Raw genomic sequence first — 19,448 nt, 5'->3', positions numbered from 1 at the left:
AGTTGTTAGTGAGTGAGGAGTTGTTAGTGAGTAAGGAGTTGTTAGTGAGTAAGGAGTTGTTAGTGAGTAAGGAGTTGTTAGTGAGTAGGGAGTTGTTAGTGAGTAAGGAGTTGTTAGTGAGTAAGGAGTTGTTAGTGAGTAGGGAGTTGTTAGTGAGTAAGGAGTTGTTAGTGAGTAGGGAGTTGTTAGTGAGTAGGGAGTTGTTAGTGAGTAAGGAGTTGTTAGTGAGTAGGGAGTTGTTAGTGAGTAGGGAGTTGTTAGTGAGTAGGGAGTTGTTAGTGAGTAAGGAGTTGTTAGTGAGTAAGGAGTTGTTAGTGAGTAAGGAGTTGTTAGTAAGTAAGGACTTGTCCCTTGCTTTTTATTCGACGCGTGTGCGGCGATGGCGCAGCCATCGATCGAGGGTCGAATTCGAACCGCGTCGTGTGATCGGCATCGCGCTCGCTGAAGGTGTTTGCCTTCAGGGAAGTCGTGTGGACTGGTTACGCAACTGCGCACAATTCTTTGATTCACTTATAACTGCTTTGTCGTTACTATTTGTAATTATGGACTCAGACTATTGTCGTATCATCTCATAGAGCCCCTGGTACGTAATAATATGCTACACGGTGGCAGTGGGGGTCGCAAATGCCGATTTATTACTCATAAACCCCAATGATCAGATTAGGGATTTCGATCGGATCATTGGGGGGGGGGGACGTGCCACCCCCCCCCCCACTGGCTCCGCCAGTGATGATGATGACCATGGCTGATGATGATGATGACCATGGTTGATGATGATGATAATGATGGAGATACAGGAGGGATGTCTGCTCCTATGGGCTATAGCTCGTGCAAATTGAGACTTCTGGCTTAGAAGAAGTACCTCGTGATTTGTACATTTGTCGGCCTGCGCTGCTCTGTTTGTTGGGGTTTTTTCGTCTTTTACAGATTTAATCACAAGGAGATGTCAGGAGACACCGTTGTACGTGACCACGGGGGGCGAATATACAATTGCGATCCCTTATCCCTGCAGCTGTTGGCAGGGGCTTGTCGGCATTCGAATGACAACAAGACAATGACACTCGTGCTGCTAAATTGAGTCCGAGGCCCATCCCTGAGCTCGCTCACGCGCGCGCCCTATTGGGCTAGGGACCGGCCGAGGCCGGGAGGCCGCTGATGCCGCTGCTTCTGCTGCCGCTGCTGGGTGACAGGTGGCGACAGCAAGATCAATGATCGTGTGTGTGCGTGCGTGTATATACGAGTCGCACCTGCCACAGCAGTCTTTGGAGCCTACACGGGTGGTCATTGTGAGTATGTGTAGACTGTTTGTGTATGTCTTTCTATGTATGTGTATTTGTATGCAGTGGCGAGATGTGGGGAGTGGTGGTGTAGCGGTCAGCGCGCTGCGTTACGAACCTGGCGACCCGAGTTTGATTCCCGCTCACCAACAGTGACGATTATCTGAACCGGTCCTGGGCCTCCCCTTGGGCAAATCAGCCTCAAATTAGTTCCTGGTGCGATGTGTAAATATCGCCACCTGGGAGACAATGGTGGCCAGTGATGGTGCTGGCCACCCACCCCCTCGTGTGCCATTCCGGCCTTCATAGGTGCTACTTGCTAACAGCACTGGCCCCAACAATCTGCTAAGACTATACGGGCAATGTCTGTTTGTATATGGTGGGGAGATGGGAACTACATCGCCTGGTATACATGACGTGGTGAGTTCGATCCCGATCCTGACTCATCTGTATTTGTGGTCGCATGGATTTTTCTCCGAGTCCTGCCGTTTTTCCCTTCACATTTCGAACAATGCGTTCAGAGTATTTGGCTGCTATACACGTCCACATGATAAGTCACTTCATTGGGCTAACATTTGTGGCCAGGTGGCTTCTGAAAAGGAGCTATACAGCTCAGTGGGCCTTACCTGATAAAAGCACCTGCCCCAACAGTCTGTTAAAGGCTAAGCATTTCTTGACAATTATTTGAACCGGTCCTATTCACACGAGTAGCTGGTGCGATGTCTAAACATCACCACGAGGGAGACAAAGGCGGCCGGCTGTGGTGCTGGCCACCCACTCCCTCGTATGCCGTGCCTGACTTCATATGTGCTCGCTAACAAAACTTACCCCAACATTTTCTTGAGGTTATAATATGTCAGAGTCCGTGTATGGGCGTGTCCACAGTTGTAGAAGCCTCATGTTGCCCTTCAACGTTTACTACATTCTATACTTGTGCTCTCTCGCCGCTATGCCAAATGGATATTTCCTGAATCGTTGGCTCGATACGCACACTGTCAATCATCTGAATCACCCAACTCTAAGGCGGGTAGCGTGATCGGCACCGACGGAAGGAATTGTCACGGGGCCGCCATTTCTCCACCGCCCTCTGCGTAACCCAATACCCCCCCCCCCGGTCTGTGGGCCCTGGTGCAGTTCCACCGCCTGCACACGCGGTCGCTACGCCACTGCCGCAGGGGTCGGCAACGAAAATAACAAGAAGAACCATTTTTTTCAAATTCCGTAACCCCCCCCCCCTCAATATTTCAAGAGTCGTCAATGCGCGTGAACACGAGACAGGGGTTCTGACAGACGACGTCACGAGCAGCCCTGAGAGAGCCGCATGCGGAACATAAACGAGACGGAAGGCAAACAATACAATCGAGGCAGAACGAGACGGACAATGCAAATGCGACAACACAGACAGACATGACAAATGTAAACCACGCAGACAATATATAAAACCCAGACAGGCGATACAAATAATACAAAACAGGGACGAAAATAACTCTACTTCCAATCGTGACCTTCCCTCGCGATCTGTGCATGGTTCATAAAACAATAATCATTCAGTCCTTTGTCGATGCACTGCTGAATGAAGACCTCCGCACATCGCGTCGTTCGTGTCGGTTGTTTCGCCATAGTTCACCGCGCTGGTCAGTGGGGTTGGTGAAGGGAGTAGGGTCAGGGACGCTTCAGATTTCACTCGTTAGCTCTGGCCGATAAATCATCTATCACTCAGCTTGCCAAGTTTTGAGCTCAATGAGATAACCACCGCATTACTCCGCGTGGACGTTTATTAGATTAATAAATCTACCCTATGAAATCTAATAATACTAAGTGGAGAGATTGTTCCCACGTGGATCCGAGAACCCAGTGATTGATGGACGAGCATGGCCCGTGCCCTTTCACAAAGCTTCTTACAAGAATAGTTGGACAAAATAAGGCCCAGATAGATGGGTGCAGCGTGCCAGGGAAAAATAAACCACAATTCTCTGAAGAGCGTTTTCCGGACTGTTCCAGCGAACATTCTCTAAAGTACTTAACTCAACCCAATTTGACTTCTATGGCCAAGGACATTGTGCTGTTTTCTGACGAGGTCCTCGTCAGTTTTGATGTGGTCTCTCTGTTCACCAAGGTTCCAGTGCCTGACACCATAACAATAATTGAAGGCTTGGTCCAACATGGACTAAACCCGGATGTACCTGCGCTGGTTACGCACTGCCTCACCAACACTTACTTACCTGGAATGGTACCTTCTAGGATCCAAAACAACGGATGGTTAAGATCGGTTCACATTCGCTGTGTGTGTAATCAGCCCCGTGCTCGCTAACAGCCCTTTCCACTTCGTCTGTTAAAGGCTGCACGGGGGATCTTTGTCTTTGTCTCAGGGCGTGAAATGAAGACGCGATGGGTTCCACTCGGCACCCGCAAGTCCGGCGCAGTCTGCACCACCCGGTCTCGGCAGCCAACGCCCTCGACGACTCCCAAGCAGCGACTCTCATCCCATTGAGGCCGCTGCAAGCAACATCCATCTTGGTCCGTGCCGAGTCCATTACGTGACAGTGTTTGTAGTACTCATCCTATTAGTATTTTACATCTGTAAGTGTGGATTGCTTTGATGTTGTCTGCCGGCCGAGTCACCCTTGAACTTCTTTGTGTTTCATTGCTGTCCTTTCCCCGCACATCTGACCTCCATACTGTACATACAAAAAGAGATTATTAGCTCAATGGCTTTACAGGGGAAATAAACTTCCGACTATGATTCTACGACACGGAAAATTCGCAGCACACCTCCCTCCGTATTGTTACACGGTGCGCTGCACACAACCCTCACCTTCCACGCTGTGGAGAAGACAACTAGAACCTTGCCCAGCAAGTGGAGTGCACACCCATATCGTGAGAGTACGGGGCTGGTGGGGGGTGGTGCAGTACACAGCCATCTCCTCGCCCAGCCACAGCACCCTGCGGTCCACCCGGCACGCTCGACCACTAGGCGCCCCTGCCTCGAGGTGCCCGCGAGGTCGTGGCTCAGTGGCTGCGCGCCTGGCGCGTGGATCGACGCCACGGCGGCTTTACGAGGCTATCGCGTTGCGCAGGTGCAATTGCTCCGGTCACCCACTAAATTCAAGCGCGGACGCATTGTTGGAAGGTGAGGCAAGAGAGACATTGTCGACCGTCCCTGTCCTCATCTCGTTCAGCTCACACGAGTTCCGCAAGAGGCCGCGACAGCTGCAGCCGCTGTAAGTCACCATGGGCCGTGATCTATCAACCGATGGCCCCGCCAAGCCGGCGCCGTCACTCAGGGCCCCGCGACTCGCCGAGGATCGTCGAGCGCAGCGCTCTTCTCTCATTTTCAGAGGAGGGGGTGGTGGGGGGCACTTTCGCCGATAAGACATCACCATTGAGGGCCACCACGCATTTGAAACCACTGGGATTTGACAGCAGCAGCACGATGATGATGGGGGGTGTTGTCACATTGTTGGCCGTTTGGCTGCGCAATCGGGGCCCGCCAGGGGCCCGCGCAATGAAGACCGCTGCTGTCGCTCCCGCACACGAGCCGGCCAACACTGGCCAACTCGGCGGTGGGCGTCCCATCTCTCGGGCGTGTTTCTCGTTTGGCTGCCATTCTGTAGTTCGTCTTGACCATCGTCCATTATCCCTACGAGTCACGTGGTGCCCTGCCCAAGCACGCTTACTCTCCCCGACCGCTGTTGTCGAACACGCGTCTGGTGTCTCACCACGTGGTCCTCCTCTTGGCTCCCGGTGTAATTCCAAGAATGTATCTCTCCAAGCTTCTTTGCGCATAAAAATGTTTTGTTCCACGTTTTTTTTATCGTCTCCTGGTCCACATCATATGAGGAGGTGCTCAGGTTAAAAACCGTTCTAGTCTAGACAAACTGGTTTGTATGTACAGGTATGTTGACCTTCTTTCGCACCGTACGTTGCCAACCGTGCTAATGGGAGGTGTGGGGGAAAGACAACAAACTAAATACAAGCATGAAGTTCAGCTTCCCAAAGGCACTCCAAGCTCTTGTCCGGCTTTGGATGACATCACTTTGATCCTGCTTTGCCTTCAGAGTCTGCGCCATGATACTCACGGGTCTGCTTTGTTCCGCATCCCTCTGACGTCTTCAATTGTTTAAGCTCAGTTTTTATACAGCCGCTGTCATTAAAATGTATTGTCATGGGATAATTAAGAATTATTAAATTAATTTATTGGAAAAGGCATCGCCGAGTCTTTTAGAAGAGGGTCCTGCATTGGGATGTTCTCCTCGTGGCTGCGTGGATTTTTCTCCGGGTCCTCCGGTTTTCCCCTCCACATTTAGAAACATGCGCTTCAAGTATTTTTCTGCTATAAATGTACACATGTTAAGGCACTTCGTTGAGCTATCATTTGTGGCCAGGTCGCTTCTGACAAAGATCTACATAGTTCAGTTGGCCTTAGCTGGTAAAAGAAAAAAAAAGTTTAGTTGAGGATTTAGGCCGATTCACTTGTAAAATAAAGTGGTAACTGTCCCCCCACGCCTCCCTCTCGCCAGCTCACTCCCCTCGGTCACGTGAGTGGCAGCGCCAGTCCATGATGTGACCGGAATAGACTCAAAATAAGTACCAATGCATGGATTGATATTTATTTAGCAAGGCCTTTGACACGCTACGCGGCCATGTGCACAGTGGTCAGAGCGCGGGGTGGGTGGCTGGCTCATCCTTTTGTTCCTCAGGGACTGATAAGTACCAATTTGTGGAAATAGAAAGGTGGTAATGCTGCAATGGATTCGCGCCGGCGCCACATGAATGTGAAATATCCACCCCTGGCTTCGTGTTGTAAATAGATGTAAACGCGTAACGTCTTTGCCTGCAACTTATTTCACTTAAATACATTAAATCTTCCTGCCAGTGCTGTACCCCAAGTGAACACGGCCTCAAAACGTGTTGTTTGCAGTTGCGTTGTCATCTCATAGCGCTGGGGTAAAAGAGACAAATGCGGCCGGGCAGGGCAAGGGCGCGCGAGTCGTCCTACAGCAGCCGACACGGAGAGCCTTAATTGGGCGGCGTTAATAACAACAGCAGCAGCTACAATGCGCTGCGCTCGTAAGGCGACAGCCCGCGCCCACACGGGAGCGGCCTGGAACCACGAGGTGGTCCTTATCTAAACAATGGGGGGTGGCAGCGTGGCTCGCGTGTTTTACCTCTATTTGGATGCACGCAACCGCCGCGTTATCGGCCGCTCATCGGCGCTCGATAGGAGCGACTTTAAATAGCCTTGGGGCAAGAGGGGGGCAGCAGTGGGGGTGGTGGAGGGGGTTGGGGTGGTGGAGGGGGTTGGGGTAGGGGGGGCTGAGGGATAAAGGGGACAGGCCCTGCGCTGGGAACAAAAAAATGCTCCGGTCGTTACAGGCCTGGCAGGTGGCTGCATTTATTCCGATAAATCAACAATCAAGGTTAAAATCAGTCCTGATGACCAATAGGCAACCCTCACCGTCTGTCCTGTTTCTATATTAGTTTGTATCGGTGGAAATGGCAGTTTTGAGAAAATCCGACGTGATGTACTACCGACTCCTGATTGTGAAGGCCTCTCTCATGTTGACATCTACGTGACCCACCAACCCCGAGAAGTTTCCGACTCAAAGGTTCCCCACAACGAGCCATGTGAATTGAGCAGTGATTCGCAATCACTTGGAATCAGTGGAATTCATTGTGCCAATCCGTGATGTACGTCAGAGGCGCCCCCTCGAGTCACTCAAACATCACCGATATCACACTGCCCGCCCCCCTCGCACTCACATCGCTCTCTCATCGCTCTCCACACTTCCAAAGCGTCCCTCTTCAGTCACCCTCTCAAACCTCACTCGTATCACCCCCCCACCAACCTCGCTCTCGTATTGGCCTCCACAATGTCCAAGCGTCACCGTCTCTCTCCAAACCTCACTACCAAATCACGGGACAGTAATCCGACAGAAATGACGCAGTCTGACTACGGCTGCTGGCGGTCGAGCTTTGCGAGTTCCTGTCTTTAATTGGACAACAACAAACACCACACGCACCAAGTATGGCTGTCATGACATGAAGCAGAGCTCTACATGTTATCCCTTCCCACGTACATTTCACAACGAAGAAGAAATGTGGGTCTGCCAGTGACAACCATCCCGACTGGTACACGACGGTGCTTGAGACGCACAACCCTGTCAACACCAACGCGGAAACAAATGTACAAAAGACATCGAGGTTTCCATAAGCATCTCACCAGGAAACCCTCGCGAGTCAACTCCCGATTGCACACGACTTCCTATATTAGCAAGCAACGTTAGCTGGTGCGGCAGAGAATTCAAACAAAACGAGGACCGAGGCTGATCCTGCGATACCTCGCACACAAAGCAGACGAATAACTCCCGGCGTGCATGGCGAGAGTCAACGCCGGGGCCGAGGCTCGCGCTAAACACAACTACTCAGAAAAGCCTCACATTTAAGCAAAAGGTTTGCGGAGTCTCGTTAATAGATAGGAAGCTTGAGTAAGTGAGAAACATTGGCTCGTGTGTCTCACGTTCGCAGCTTGACAGTTTTCCTACACCAATGGAATAAAATGCAAAATGTGAATTACAAATAAAAACCCCACGAAAACTGATTACCTCGTGGCATTGAGATTAAAATACGTATCTGAAGGCTCTAAAATGAGCTGTTCCACCTGCACAACAAATTATTTACAATAAAATAATTCTGAACAAAAACACCGCCGCACCGTCATAAGCGCACTGCACCGTGCTGCAGTGCGAGCGTGGTACACTGCACATTCAGAACAGGCAAGCCTTGGTGTGCGCTATTTACATGAATGTGGAATAAATGTTATCATGCATAATTATTCCAACAAAACTAAGAAGATACAACATACCTACTGTTTACAAATAATAAAAAAATATACGTTAATCTCATCTCAATCGAGGCTGTAAGCAAACTCCATTCAGCCCAAGAAAATAGTTTGGAACACTGCTGACAACATGGGGTAAAGGTTTTTTTCTTAATCGATTGCAGTGATCCCATTTTGTCAATTGCATTTTTCTCAATAAATTAAACACACATTCGAGAGTTGCGCAACGCGGGACTGTGCGTTCGTTTTCTCATTCATTCCTCCGATGTTTAAAACGAAACCCACAGTAATGTGCCTCGGGGCCAGCATATTGGTACAGTGGAGCAGTCTGAGCCTCATCTCTCCATGTAAGCGAAGCATTTCGAGTTTTCTGAGAGTTGAAGGTGCCTCCTTACACTGGCTACAAGCCCCACCGTCTCACGAGCTTTGCAGCAGCACATCTTAGGTTGAATGGAGTCCACGAAAGCCCTGACCAGAATATAGAATTTCTGTAAATTTTTAAGACCAAATATCGTTTTACACCAGTGCCAATGTCAAGTACAAGACACTCTTTGGAATGACGTACATCCAAAATGAAAAGTTGCGACGATTACTTTAAAGAAACATTCACTAATGTGTTACATCTAGAAACCGTTCCTGCTCGTGCTTTGGTGTCACCACATTCCCCGATTGAACAAATCATAACGGCTGTCATGTTGCTGTGTATGCATCACATGCACTGGCACGTTTTTAGCGTATTGTTGTAATTGGCCTAAGCATCCCCTGTAGACAAAGCAATCTTACGTTTGCAATATATTGCTGCCATGGGTGAATTCAACACAAGAAGCCAAAACAAGGCGTCTGACGCTGCCTCTCATTTCACGAGCCCCTAAATGACCCCACGAGTAAAAATCAACTTTCCAAAACAGGGTCAGGTGCTGGGCATGTGTGCGTTACGCAGCTGTTATTCGATTCGCGTATCTCTCTCATTTGACCTGCGTTTCATTATTTAGGTGGACTTCTTTAGGTAAAGACCATGCATCCACGGGCACGTTTGTCCATTACTTGACCAACAAACAGAATAACTAAATCGTACGGGTGCGACGACTCGACTCGAGTCTTGACAACAAAACTGCGTACAAAAAAAAGAGTCGAAGTCAAGTGGAGCTATTTGACTTTCACGTGGCAACGTGGCGAGACGTGGGCCAAAGCGATGAGATCATGGCACGAGTGTGGAGGGCAGAAAACAATAGACATCGGCGAGACGACGCACACCATGCTCACAGCACAAGAGCAAAGCAGGAACGATGACGATGCCACAGTTCCTGTGGCAACCACAAAGCGCACGTGGTCACGAGATGCGCCACCCTCAACCACCAAGGTGCTCCACCAAAGTTCAAATGTTTATGAGAACCGCAGACCCAGTAAGTGCCAAATGTAATTTTGTTTTTGTCTGCACCATGTTCCGAGCGGCTCACCTATCCAAATAATGACTTAATTGTATATTTAAATAAGTCACCATTTATTTTTTGTAATACATTTCCTTTAGAATACTACATTCGACATCCCTATAATTGACTCCATTTGGCTAAATGGCAGTCATTCCTTCATACTTTACAAGCGTTCTATTTTTGGAAGTAATGTGAAATGCAAACGTGATCAATTCCTTTTCACTTCCTATTCCTATGCAACACACCATGCGTACATACGTGTGGAGATAAATTACTCTTCTGGACAGATAGTTATAATAATTAGGTGTCTCTGGCCACCCTCGTCAGTAAAAAGTGAAGGAACCCAGCACAGGCCACTGCAGTACTTTCAACCGCACATGAATATAACACGTACTTCGCCTTCATGATCCAATTATATTCAAAGCCCAAGATTTCTAAGCGACTGAACATTTTTAATAGCAAAGGATAATGTTTAAAGTTATCGATAAAACTATTGCTAATCCAACTCCCAGGATAAAAGGACACATTTTAAGAGTGGTGCTCTTAATTATGGAGGTAATGCTTGAGGAATTATACCTCTACATAGAAAGTTTAAGCTCTACCATTTACCATCGAATGCAAGGGTGTGAGATTACATTCAGGCTTCGATGAGGCAGGTTTCATTCTGGATGAACTGACTGCAGTTATAAATTAGATTGACATCACAGTTATCCACACTTGACAAGGGAGCTGTGATAGGCCCATAATTAGGATTTCAAGTTTTTTTTAGCGTTAACGATATAATGACAAAAAATATGCGAAAAACATAAACACCCAGCCGTGTCTCTGTATCAGTGACCGATGAGCCTTGGCGTTGGTGCCTCAATGGTTGCTGCCGACCAATCACATTTGAACGTTCGTGCGTGCCGATAGGTTCAACCATTACTAACATTGAACAGAATTCCGTAATGAATTCCGTGACTTTTGGAGTACATATTCGATTCTGAAAACCATAACTGAAAAACTGATAAGCGATTAACAATCCTAGCAAACACCCCAAAACATTTAAGAACTAACATAACTCAGAAACCTAAATATCAAAGGCTGAAGATGGGCTGTAATTCCATTGGAAGAAAAAGTTTTAGTCTCAGTGACCAGTCACACTAAATAAGTTTGAAGAACTTTCCAAGGTTACTTTAAATTAAAATACGAAATAGCTCATCACATTGAGCCACAGTCGACTTACAGGCCCAAACTAAATAATTGGTCAAAGCAATTTGGAGAAAAACAAAAGGAAACTCTCACATCACAGTAACAGTAATCACCTGATGATATGGTTAAGTTACAACTGTCTATTTGCTATATGCTATCTGGGGTTTTTGACTTTCTGCTTACATCTCACTGACATGCAGTTTTTTTACTTATTCCCAATTCACTACTTTTTAAGTGTATTCATGGCCAACATAAACACAGCACCAAGGGGAGCTTCATTAACTCAACCACCACCAAAGATGCAAGAATATACACCCAACATACAGAGTGGTGGGGAACACAAACTTGGCCTGGAGGTGAAGGGTAGGAGTGTATCACCATCACAGTATAAATTCTACCGCACCTTTCACAACACACGTTGAGAGGCGTGCCGCACTCAACACGAGTGGACATTGTTTGCGTAGCATACACAGTGGGGCAATTCTGCTTGTGTTATCAGGCTGGTGTCGCTCGTGTGGGAATGAGCACGTGGCAATCTCACCACAGGGTGGCACCCGCACACCGCAGAGCTCACACGCCCACAATACTCCTTAACGCACAGGACGTGCATCAGTTCACAAATCTTAAAAGTCCCGCATGGCAGAGTCCGCATCGATTTCAACCAAAGAAGCGCAGGCACCAAGACAGAAACTTTCCAAAATCATCCAGTAACCTACACCAACACATGTGGACTCATATTGCACACAATCACTTAAACATTAAGTTTAGTTGTTGAGTGACATTCAAATGCATATATTTAGCTTCAGCGACCTGCTCTACTCAAAATCTAATTTCTATAAAAGTTTGCAAAATGTAAGCCAAAGGCTAGAACTCATTTACATTGCAATACGTGGTGACCATCGGTCAATGTAAAATGTGTAAGATGAACCGACGGATCTCTTACATAACTGACCAAAAATTAAACAATTGTTTTGGATGATCCTAATGCATGAAAGTTGCACGAAAGTTGCATCCAAGGAAATAAAACATAGCCTCCTTGCATTGTATCTCATGCATGATCTGAAATAGAAACCTCACCACAGGTCACAAACCAGTTAAGGCAACAAGTGACCTTTTCCTTTTAATGTGCTGTAGGTGGGTCACTGCGACGAGCATAACTGCACAATTTGTGTGAAATTATTCCAGTGAGCAGTGGATGATCTGCGTTGGCTAAATCCAAACGGAATTTTATGCCGAAGCCCTGGGAGAAAACTTTGTATCGATTTCCCACCTCCTTTACTATTTTACGACCGACAAGCGACGTACACCACCGCCCCGGCAACAAGTGTCACCGCGGCAATTGAGGCCGCGGCTGGAACGGACAGATAGGGTCGCAGGTTGGCGCAAGCGTACAAGCCGGCACACAGCGCGAGTGTGAACACTGGGATGACGAGCACGTGCAGGCCGACCGACGTGCTGCCTGCCGCGCCCTGCTGCGGAACATCCGTCGGCTCGACTCTGCCGCCCTCTGCAGGTCCCGGGCTGCCCCCCATGGGCCCCGTGAGGCCACTGGCGGAGCGCCGCGCCAGCTGGCAGTGCAGCACGGCGTCTGCGGCAATGCCCAGAGACTCGAGGGTGCGCTTAGGGTCTCGAAGTAGCTGCCCCCGGTAAATGAGCTTCACGTGCTCCTCCTGCCCAGGGAAGTGTGTCCTGGAAGAAAAACACTAATATGTGGGTGCGGAATCACGAAAAAACATTCTTAATTAGGCATAGGATAAAATGAGCCCATTTCCATCAGGTAACTTCAATCACCGAGATAAAATTGTTTAACATACAATTATGCACCTTCCGACTGCAACAAAAGCAGTATAACAGCCTTACATTATATTAAAAACAAATTAAATGCTTATATTCCAATGTAAAATGCCACATGCAAGTTTTCATTTATAGAAGACGTAAAACCTTTCTCTGCTGCTAATATGTTATCTTGGGTAAATTCACTCCTAAACAAATGTGAAAGCAGAGCACGGAGCTCACGTTTTAAGGAAGGCGATGGTGTCTTCTGGCATGACACGGATGACCCTCTCAGAGTCATTCAGAAACTTGAGTCGAACCTGCACATCCCCGGGTCGCACTTCACGGGGGTCGCCACGTGGGCTTTCAACCTCGCCTGTCCCGCTGCCCTGCGTCGCGTGGAGCCGGATCCTCTTGCGAAGGCCTGTCACATTCAACGGATCCTCCCTCCCTGCCGTCGCCTCTGCTCCGTCATCCATCGGCACAGAGGCACCTTCCGCCCCGTCGCTGGCGCTAGTGGCGTCAATGGAGGTTCCGTTTTGGCTGCGAGCACCGTCTGAGGAATCGCCCTCTCCCACTTTGTTCCCAGTGCTTCCGTCGCTCTCTGTGTCACCCCCGCTGGCTTGCGGCTCAGCCGGGGATCGTGCCGGTGCCACGCTCCTGATCAAGAGGGCGCCGGGTTCGGCCGACGTCGACGGCTCTGTAGGAGAGGCGGCAGCGCTGACACCGGTGGAGGAGCTGGAAGAGCCGATGGGTGAGCTGCTGACGATGGAGCGGAAGAGCTGCTCGGAGCTGTCCTCCACGTAGGTGGAGAGCCATGCGAGCACCAGTGCCACGGCCACGAGCACGGCTGCCAGCATGGGGCCCGGCTCCACCTCCTCCCAGCCCATGGCAGGAACCAGCCAGCGCTGCCCTGTATGGCGTAAGAGCACAGATGTGTCATTTCACACAAGCACAGACATACACGATAACATTCCCCACTTTTAGACGCAAAGTAGGTGGGAATCACAGCACTTAACAGGTAAGATGACAGAAATAAGGCACATCCAAATTTGCAATTCCCCTTCAAAAGCTTTATCCCAGCCTTCTATCTCTTGAGGTAAAGTATCAGTCGGTGCACAAAGCGCCTTATCAGTGAGCTTTCTCTACGGTTTCAACTGAAAAGTATTGTCATACTCACATGGACTGTTTACACAGGGCAAGATACGAGTAGAGTATTTCAAATGTGCAATGTATGCTTTACAGTGGCATTTGGCTAAAGCGATTAAACTATCGCCTTTGCAAGAGTGACTGACTGAAAAAATATATGCGCTTTCAACACGCATTGCCAAAATACAGTTAGAAAAGCAACGTTTTTATTTTGGGTTTAATAACTCTAACAATGCAAACATGTTTTACCACCGGTTTTATATATGTATACAGAATTATCGGAAGTCCTGACTTCATTGCACCCAGAACTCACAGAACATCAAACAATACCAGCAATGAAAATTCTACTCATTGTAAATGTTACTCCTGATGTGTGCTAACCCAAAACCTCACCAAAATAAGAAGATGTGATGTGCAATTGCTAATATCCACCAACTTCAACTCCTGGAGAAGATTGTTAAGGTCTGGTCTCATTTTCACAAAACTCACTTTTGTGATAAGATTGGGTTTTGTGATTTGGATGGATGATGTCGGTCTTTAAACTGCAAATTATAGCCTGCCAGGGCAAAGTTATTTGGCTACGTTGGTAAACATGAACACTTATTTATTTCTGGTCCACCTGTACTTGTAACGTATTATAGCAGAGAGGAATCCTGACAATGTGACCAACAACACGTACAGCTTTTTGTTTTACGATTTAAAAATGGTTATCACATTGTATATTGAATGTCTGACAAAGGAAGAAGTCACTTGTGAATGGGCTAAACATTAACAGACAACAAAGTAAAGCTCGTGAGATTGGATGAAATGTTTACTTAAAAGACTGATAAATGCCTAACAGTTTTATCTCCTATATTTGGAGAGTCGTACAAAGCGGATTGAGTCAACCCAGTTGAACTGGTTTTCACCAATAATCAACACCATAACTTTAATGTCGAGTTTAATTCATATCTAAGTATGCATTCTGCTCTGAAGTAAACGTTAACGACTACACGAGTGTAACGTTCATACTCTTAGGTTTTTTCGGTAAAGTCACGTAGGTAAAAATAAAAAAAAATAGAAATAAAGCAATAAATCACGACGTTTCAGAGACAACACAAGTCTCCGTCATCAGGTGGGACCGTCACAGCTAAATTGACTGTATCAAGGAAGGAAAATTGTGATCGGAAAAATCTTATTTTTCCTCACTTGATACAGTAAATTTACGGAGACTTGTGTTGCCTCCGAAACGTCGTGATTTCTTATTTTATTTATATTATTATTTGTATTATTTATTTGTATTTTTACCTACGTGACTTTACCGAAAAAAACCTAAGAGTGTGAATCCTTGCAGTCACGAAAGCTTCAAATCTAGGATTGTAACGTTAAGGATAGTTTGCAATTGTGTGCCGACATACTAACACAGATGACCTAAAACATCATAACCACATCATTTTAGTTACTCGGTCCTACTTGATGAGTTATATCGCACTACAAATAACATCATTAAATTAGATTGGTCATTACATTGGTCACTAATGACAATCATGTCACCATTACAGCACATGCAACTATTACAATACAAATGGCCGACCAGCTCTGAACCAATTCCTCAACCACATGAATCACATACACCCAGCCATCAAATTCACCATGGAAGTGGAAAAGAATGGCAAGCTACCATTCTTGGATGTTTTAATCAAAATAGACCAGATGGCTCAATGGGACACTTTCTACAGAAAAGCCACCCATACGGATGCCTATCTAAAACCTGACTCCCACCACCATCCATCCCAGAAGAATACCCTCATCAAAACTTTACACCATAGAGCTCGATGCATTTCCGACCATCATCACCTAGCCAGTGCACTGGAACACGTACACCAAGCTCTCAAGATGAATGGATATTCAGACCACACAATCCGTAAAGCTATTACCCCAACCGTTGGAAAAGAACCATCTGAGGACCCAATAAAAACCATCACCTTGCCATACATAGCAGGGATCACCAAAAATATTTCCAAAAACATTAACAAACGCAAGATCCAGGTTCAATTTAACACAGTACATAAAATTCGTGATCTGAACCTATCTGTGAAGGATGTGATCCCTGACAAGCAATACCCCAGTGTCTACAAACGAAGCTGTGGCTGCGGCAGTAGTTACATTGGGGAAACTAAGCGACATGTCTCGGACCGTGTTCGTGAACATAAAGCAAATCTGAAACACGGTAGGACCAATACCTCAGCCGTGGCTGATCATTGCTCTCCGATTTCACATTAACATGCTAATTTCTCACGTTAACATCACTAGCCTAGCCCACTTCTGCATAGTTTTTTTCTGATTATCCGAATTCCTCCCATAGTTAAAATAATATACAATGTAATTCGTATTGGCCAAATATCAAAATTATGAGAAGTTACATGCAATTACTCAATTTGGATTACGCATAGCAACATCGCCATCTACTGTGGAAACGTGACAGAAGCCTCCTGAAAAGGACATGAGACTGTGTGACGTTTCCTGGGTAAATAAGCGTAAGACTCTAGAAGCAACACATATATCATATACACATTAACAGTTCTTATTATAAATGATGCCAGTTATAATAGCAATTGTCTTTTGATCAACATTATGAATCAATCGTTTATGTTAAAACTGTTATTAACGTTGTGGTTTTACCGTCAATACGACCGTTGTTAATGCACTAAATGTTTTAACCCATAACAATATTAGCTTATTTAGGATTTTATATAGCGCTTGTGTCAAAGCGTTTAACAAGAATTGTAAATTGTACATTAATATTGGCTGATGGGGAAAAGGGATGGGGTGAGAGGGTTGGGGAGCGATGGCACGGAAGGGTGATGATAGGGAGTTGATCGCTGCTGTAATCAGCTGTTTTATACTGTAGTTAATATTGTACTATTGTTATTTTGGCGGTTACTTATATTATCTCCTGAGACATCTGATCAGCGTGGAAGAGTAGGCCAACATACTCTCTCGATGGGGCTCTCTATGGCTCCCTGCAGTCGATGCGCTTCCGCCCGCAGTGGAGTCGGCAGGCAATTGCAGTGCTGCGCCTTCACCAGCGCTGTTTCTATCACTTCAACCTCCACCGACCAGCGTCTGGTCAAACAAACACCACGACCGACAAGGCGTGGAGAGGCATTCATCTAGCAATGGACTGATAAAGATGGGTACGTAAACAATATTAATATGATACATGTAACTAACTAGAATTAGTTGCCGCTGTTGCCTGAAGAGGGGAACGCCTCAGGCCTAGACGCTTCGTCCTTCGGGCCCGCGGCGCCCTTAACCACAATCTTTAACCACGCTAGCTCGCCACCTCAAGGAGCACACGACGAGACGTAAAAACACAACAGCGACTGTTTGAGAGGTAAATAAATACAATAAACACAACAACGCTGGCGGAGTCACGGCCCCACCGTGAAACGGGAGCGACCCGGATCCAAAACGCGTCACGACGGCGCCCCGGCCTCGTGACGTCACGATCCCGTGGTCAACTGACGATAGACCACAACTTCTGGCTGTGGAGAAAGTCGCGGTGAACGATTCGTGGAGGGCTGCGCTCAGGGGAGTCACGGTGACAGCACCGACAGAAGTGATGGATTACGAGAGTGGGGAAATTATACGAATGAAAACACGGGCTTCTGGCCCAAGTCCAAAGTCAATCCCCTTGGAAGTTATTAGCACGTTACTATTAACATGTTATTATTGCGTCAATTGTGTTTTTTATCTTCGTATAATAATACGCATGCCATCTATTGATATGTATGTACTGTGCAGAATACCACTGCCTGAAACATCACCTATTTTGTTGCTTTAAAGGTAGTGTTATTGACGAATGTGATTAGCCTGTGCACAATTGCCAACGCAAGCAGCATAGCATGTTTACTGTGGCTATGTGGGGGTTAATGGTGAGTACCCTTGGCGCTTCATAGTTGAGCGGGTGAGCTAACTGTATGGATACTTGTGCATGTTTGACCACGCTGGGTTGGTGGATGCGGGTAGCACAGCCGTCGTGCGAGCAGGGAAGCGCATGGCAATGGGTGCTGCTGCTGCACCCCCCCCCCCCCCCCGAGGCATAACCATCACTATCCAGGCTCGAACTTGCTCAGCTTCCGAGATCTGACGAGCTCGGAGGCATTCCAAGTGGGTTGAGTGCAGGAAACGCTTATTGGGTACAATTTGTATAAATTCGCGTGCGGATCGCGGTATTTCTGGGTGCACTCTGTACAAATGCCAAGGGGGCGTGGCTCTGGCTGGCCACGTTGGCTCGGGATAGAAACCATATCGCCATTGCGGTTCTCACGATACGATATGAATCCACGATACGATTATCGCGATATCAGATTACCATGCTTTTTAACTTGAACTTCACATTTTTTTCTTTTGCTTTTGTGCTATGCTGTACATCGTGTAATAACCAAGATTGCTTAAGAGTTATTTAACTACATTTAACTCCACAGCAGTATGACAATCCTGCCACCAGCCTCATCATCATTGTAGCTTTACACTCGACATCACGCTTTTCAGGCACATGCTTAAACACGCAATCATCGCATCATGCCATTAATTACGTAATGCCGTAAATAACTGCGAATAACAATTAGCAAAGCTACCAATGTAATGGAGTATGTTATTTAAATCTAAAAAATAGTGTTATTTTCTGGGTATTTAGTTTGGGGAGATGGAATATTTCCAGATGAAATAAAACGATAATCCCGCACATGGCGATATTTTTGCAGAACGATGATCGTGGGTCCTGATATCGTAAGAGTTATCGTAGATTAGTATTATTCCTACCAGCCCACCCCGCAGGGTCCTGTTCGTAGAATTGCCATATCGCGACCCGAGGCTTGCAGAGCACGTACTGCCTATTCACTGCCGGCAGGCGGCGCCATCCGCCGCAATGTCACAGAGGTCAAGGTTCACCGTTTACCCAGCAAAGCCCGAACGAACAGGAGGGTGGCGATGTTGCAACGTGTTGAATCCCAATTGACTGATTTGCGGGTCATGTTTCAGCATTGGGATGTTTTTTTCGGCCATAGGAAGATGCCGGAGAGCCCGGAGGAAACGCGGGCAGATATCGAACCCAGCCCCTTCATGCTGTAGCCACAGCGCTACCCGGTCGCCCATGGTTTATATGGACACGCAGAGTACACTCCGTGTGTACTTTATTGCCGAATGACAAGCTGGCAAGACGCAGACGCTCACCGCCAGGAGTCGCAGTTTGTGAGAAATTATTCCCTCTTGGACAATGGGAAGTTACTCGACTTACACGAACAAAAGACGGCATTTTTTATACGAATCCTAAAACTTTGTTCTTCTGCTTCAGGGAAAACCCGTGTAGAGGACATCTTTGACATCTCCAACCCACAACAATGCTACATCAAATTCATCGTATAACCAAGTCAAGGTAATAATAATGACGCCAATGAACAACACAGGACATCTTCCTGAAGGCTATTTGTTGACGTGTTTAGCCACCTGCGTTTTTGAGTGTTTGGAATGTCGGAGGACACTAAAGATAAAGGTGCAGCTCTGCAATTGCTTGCTCACACGACAGCTGATGGAAGGGCCTCCACTGGAGGGAGCTCTTGACAGCCTCTCTGGAGGGTATTTGGTCTACTCATCCATGCTGACCAGACAACTTGGAGGTGGTGGGGGCACCCACACTTTAACCTACCACACGCAACCTGCCGATCGACTTCAGTGTGAACCATTTCTCCTGTTGGGTGGACAGGGATTTAAGAAACTTGCCCCAATGTTTCAACATTAAATTCA

General features: G+C 47.1%; 1 protein-coding gene across 2 annotated transcripts; it reads right to left on the bottom strand.

Moving 5' to 3' along the window:
• Positions 1-6,647: 6,647 nt before the first annotated feature.
• On the bottom strand, positions 6,648-17,169 carry LOC144943405 (uncharacterized). 2 transcript variants are annotated; one of them, XM_078870777.1, is made up of 4 exons: positions 17,087-17,129; positions 16,637-16,766; positions 12,756-13,425; positions 6,648-12,428 (listed from the first exon to the last, which is right to left on the bottom strand). In XM_078870777.1, exons 3-4 carry the CDS (start codon positions 13,400-13,402, stop codon positions 12,023-12,025), a joined length of 1,053 nt encoding a protein of 350 aa, XP_078726903.1. In that variant the 5' UTR covers positions 13,403-13,425; positions 16,637-16,766; positions 17,087-17,129; the 3' UTR covers positions 6,648-12,022. The 2 variants fall into 2 exon arrangements, with proteins under 2 accessions (XP_078726903.1, XP_078726902.1); XM_078870776.1 differs by lacking the exon at positions 16,637-16,766 and having other exon boundaries at positions 17,087-17,169.
• Positions 17,170-19,448: the final 2,279 nt, after the last annotated feature.

The sequence above is a fragment of the Lampetra fluviatilis genome, chromosome 31, assembly GCF_964198595.1.
Source record: "Lampetra fluviatilis chromosome 31, kcLamFluv1.1, whole genome shotgun sequence".
Classification (NCBI taxonomy): domain Eukaryota; kingdom Metazoa; phylum Chordata; class Hyperoartia; order Petromyzontiformes; family Petromyzontidae; genus Lampetra; species Lampetra fluviatilis.
The sequence above is the reverse complement of the archived record's forward strand: the minus strand, read 5'-3'. Positions and strand labels throughout refer to the sequence as shown.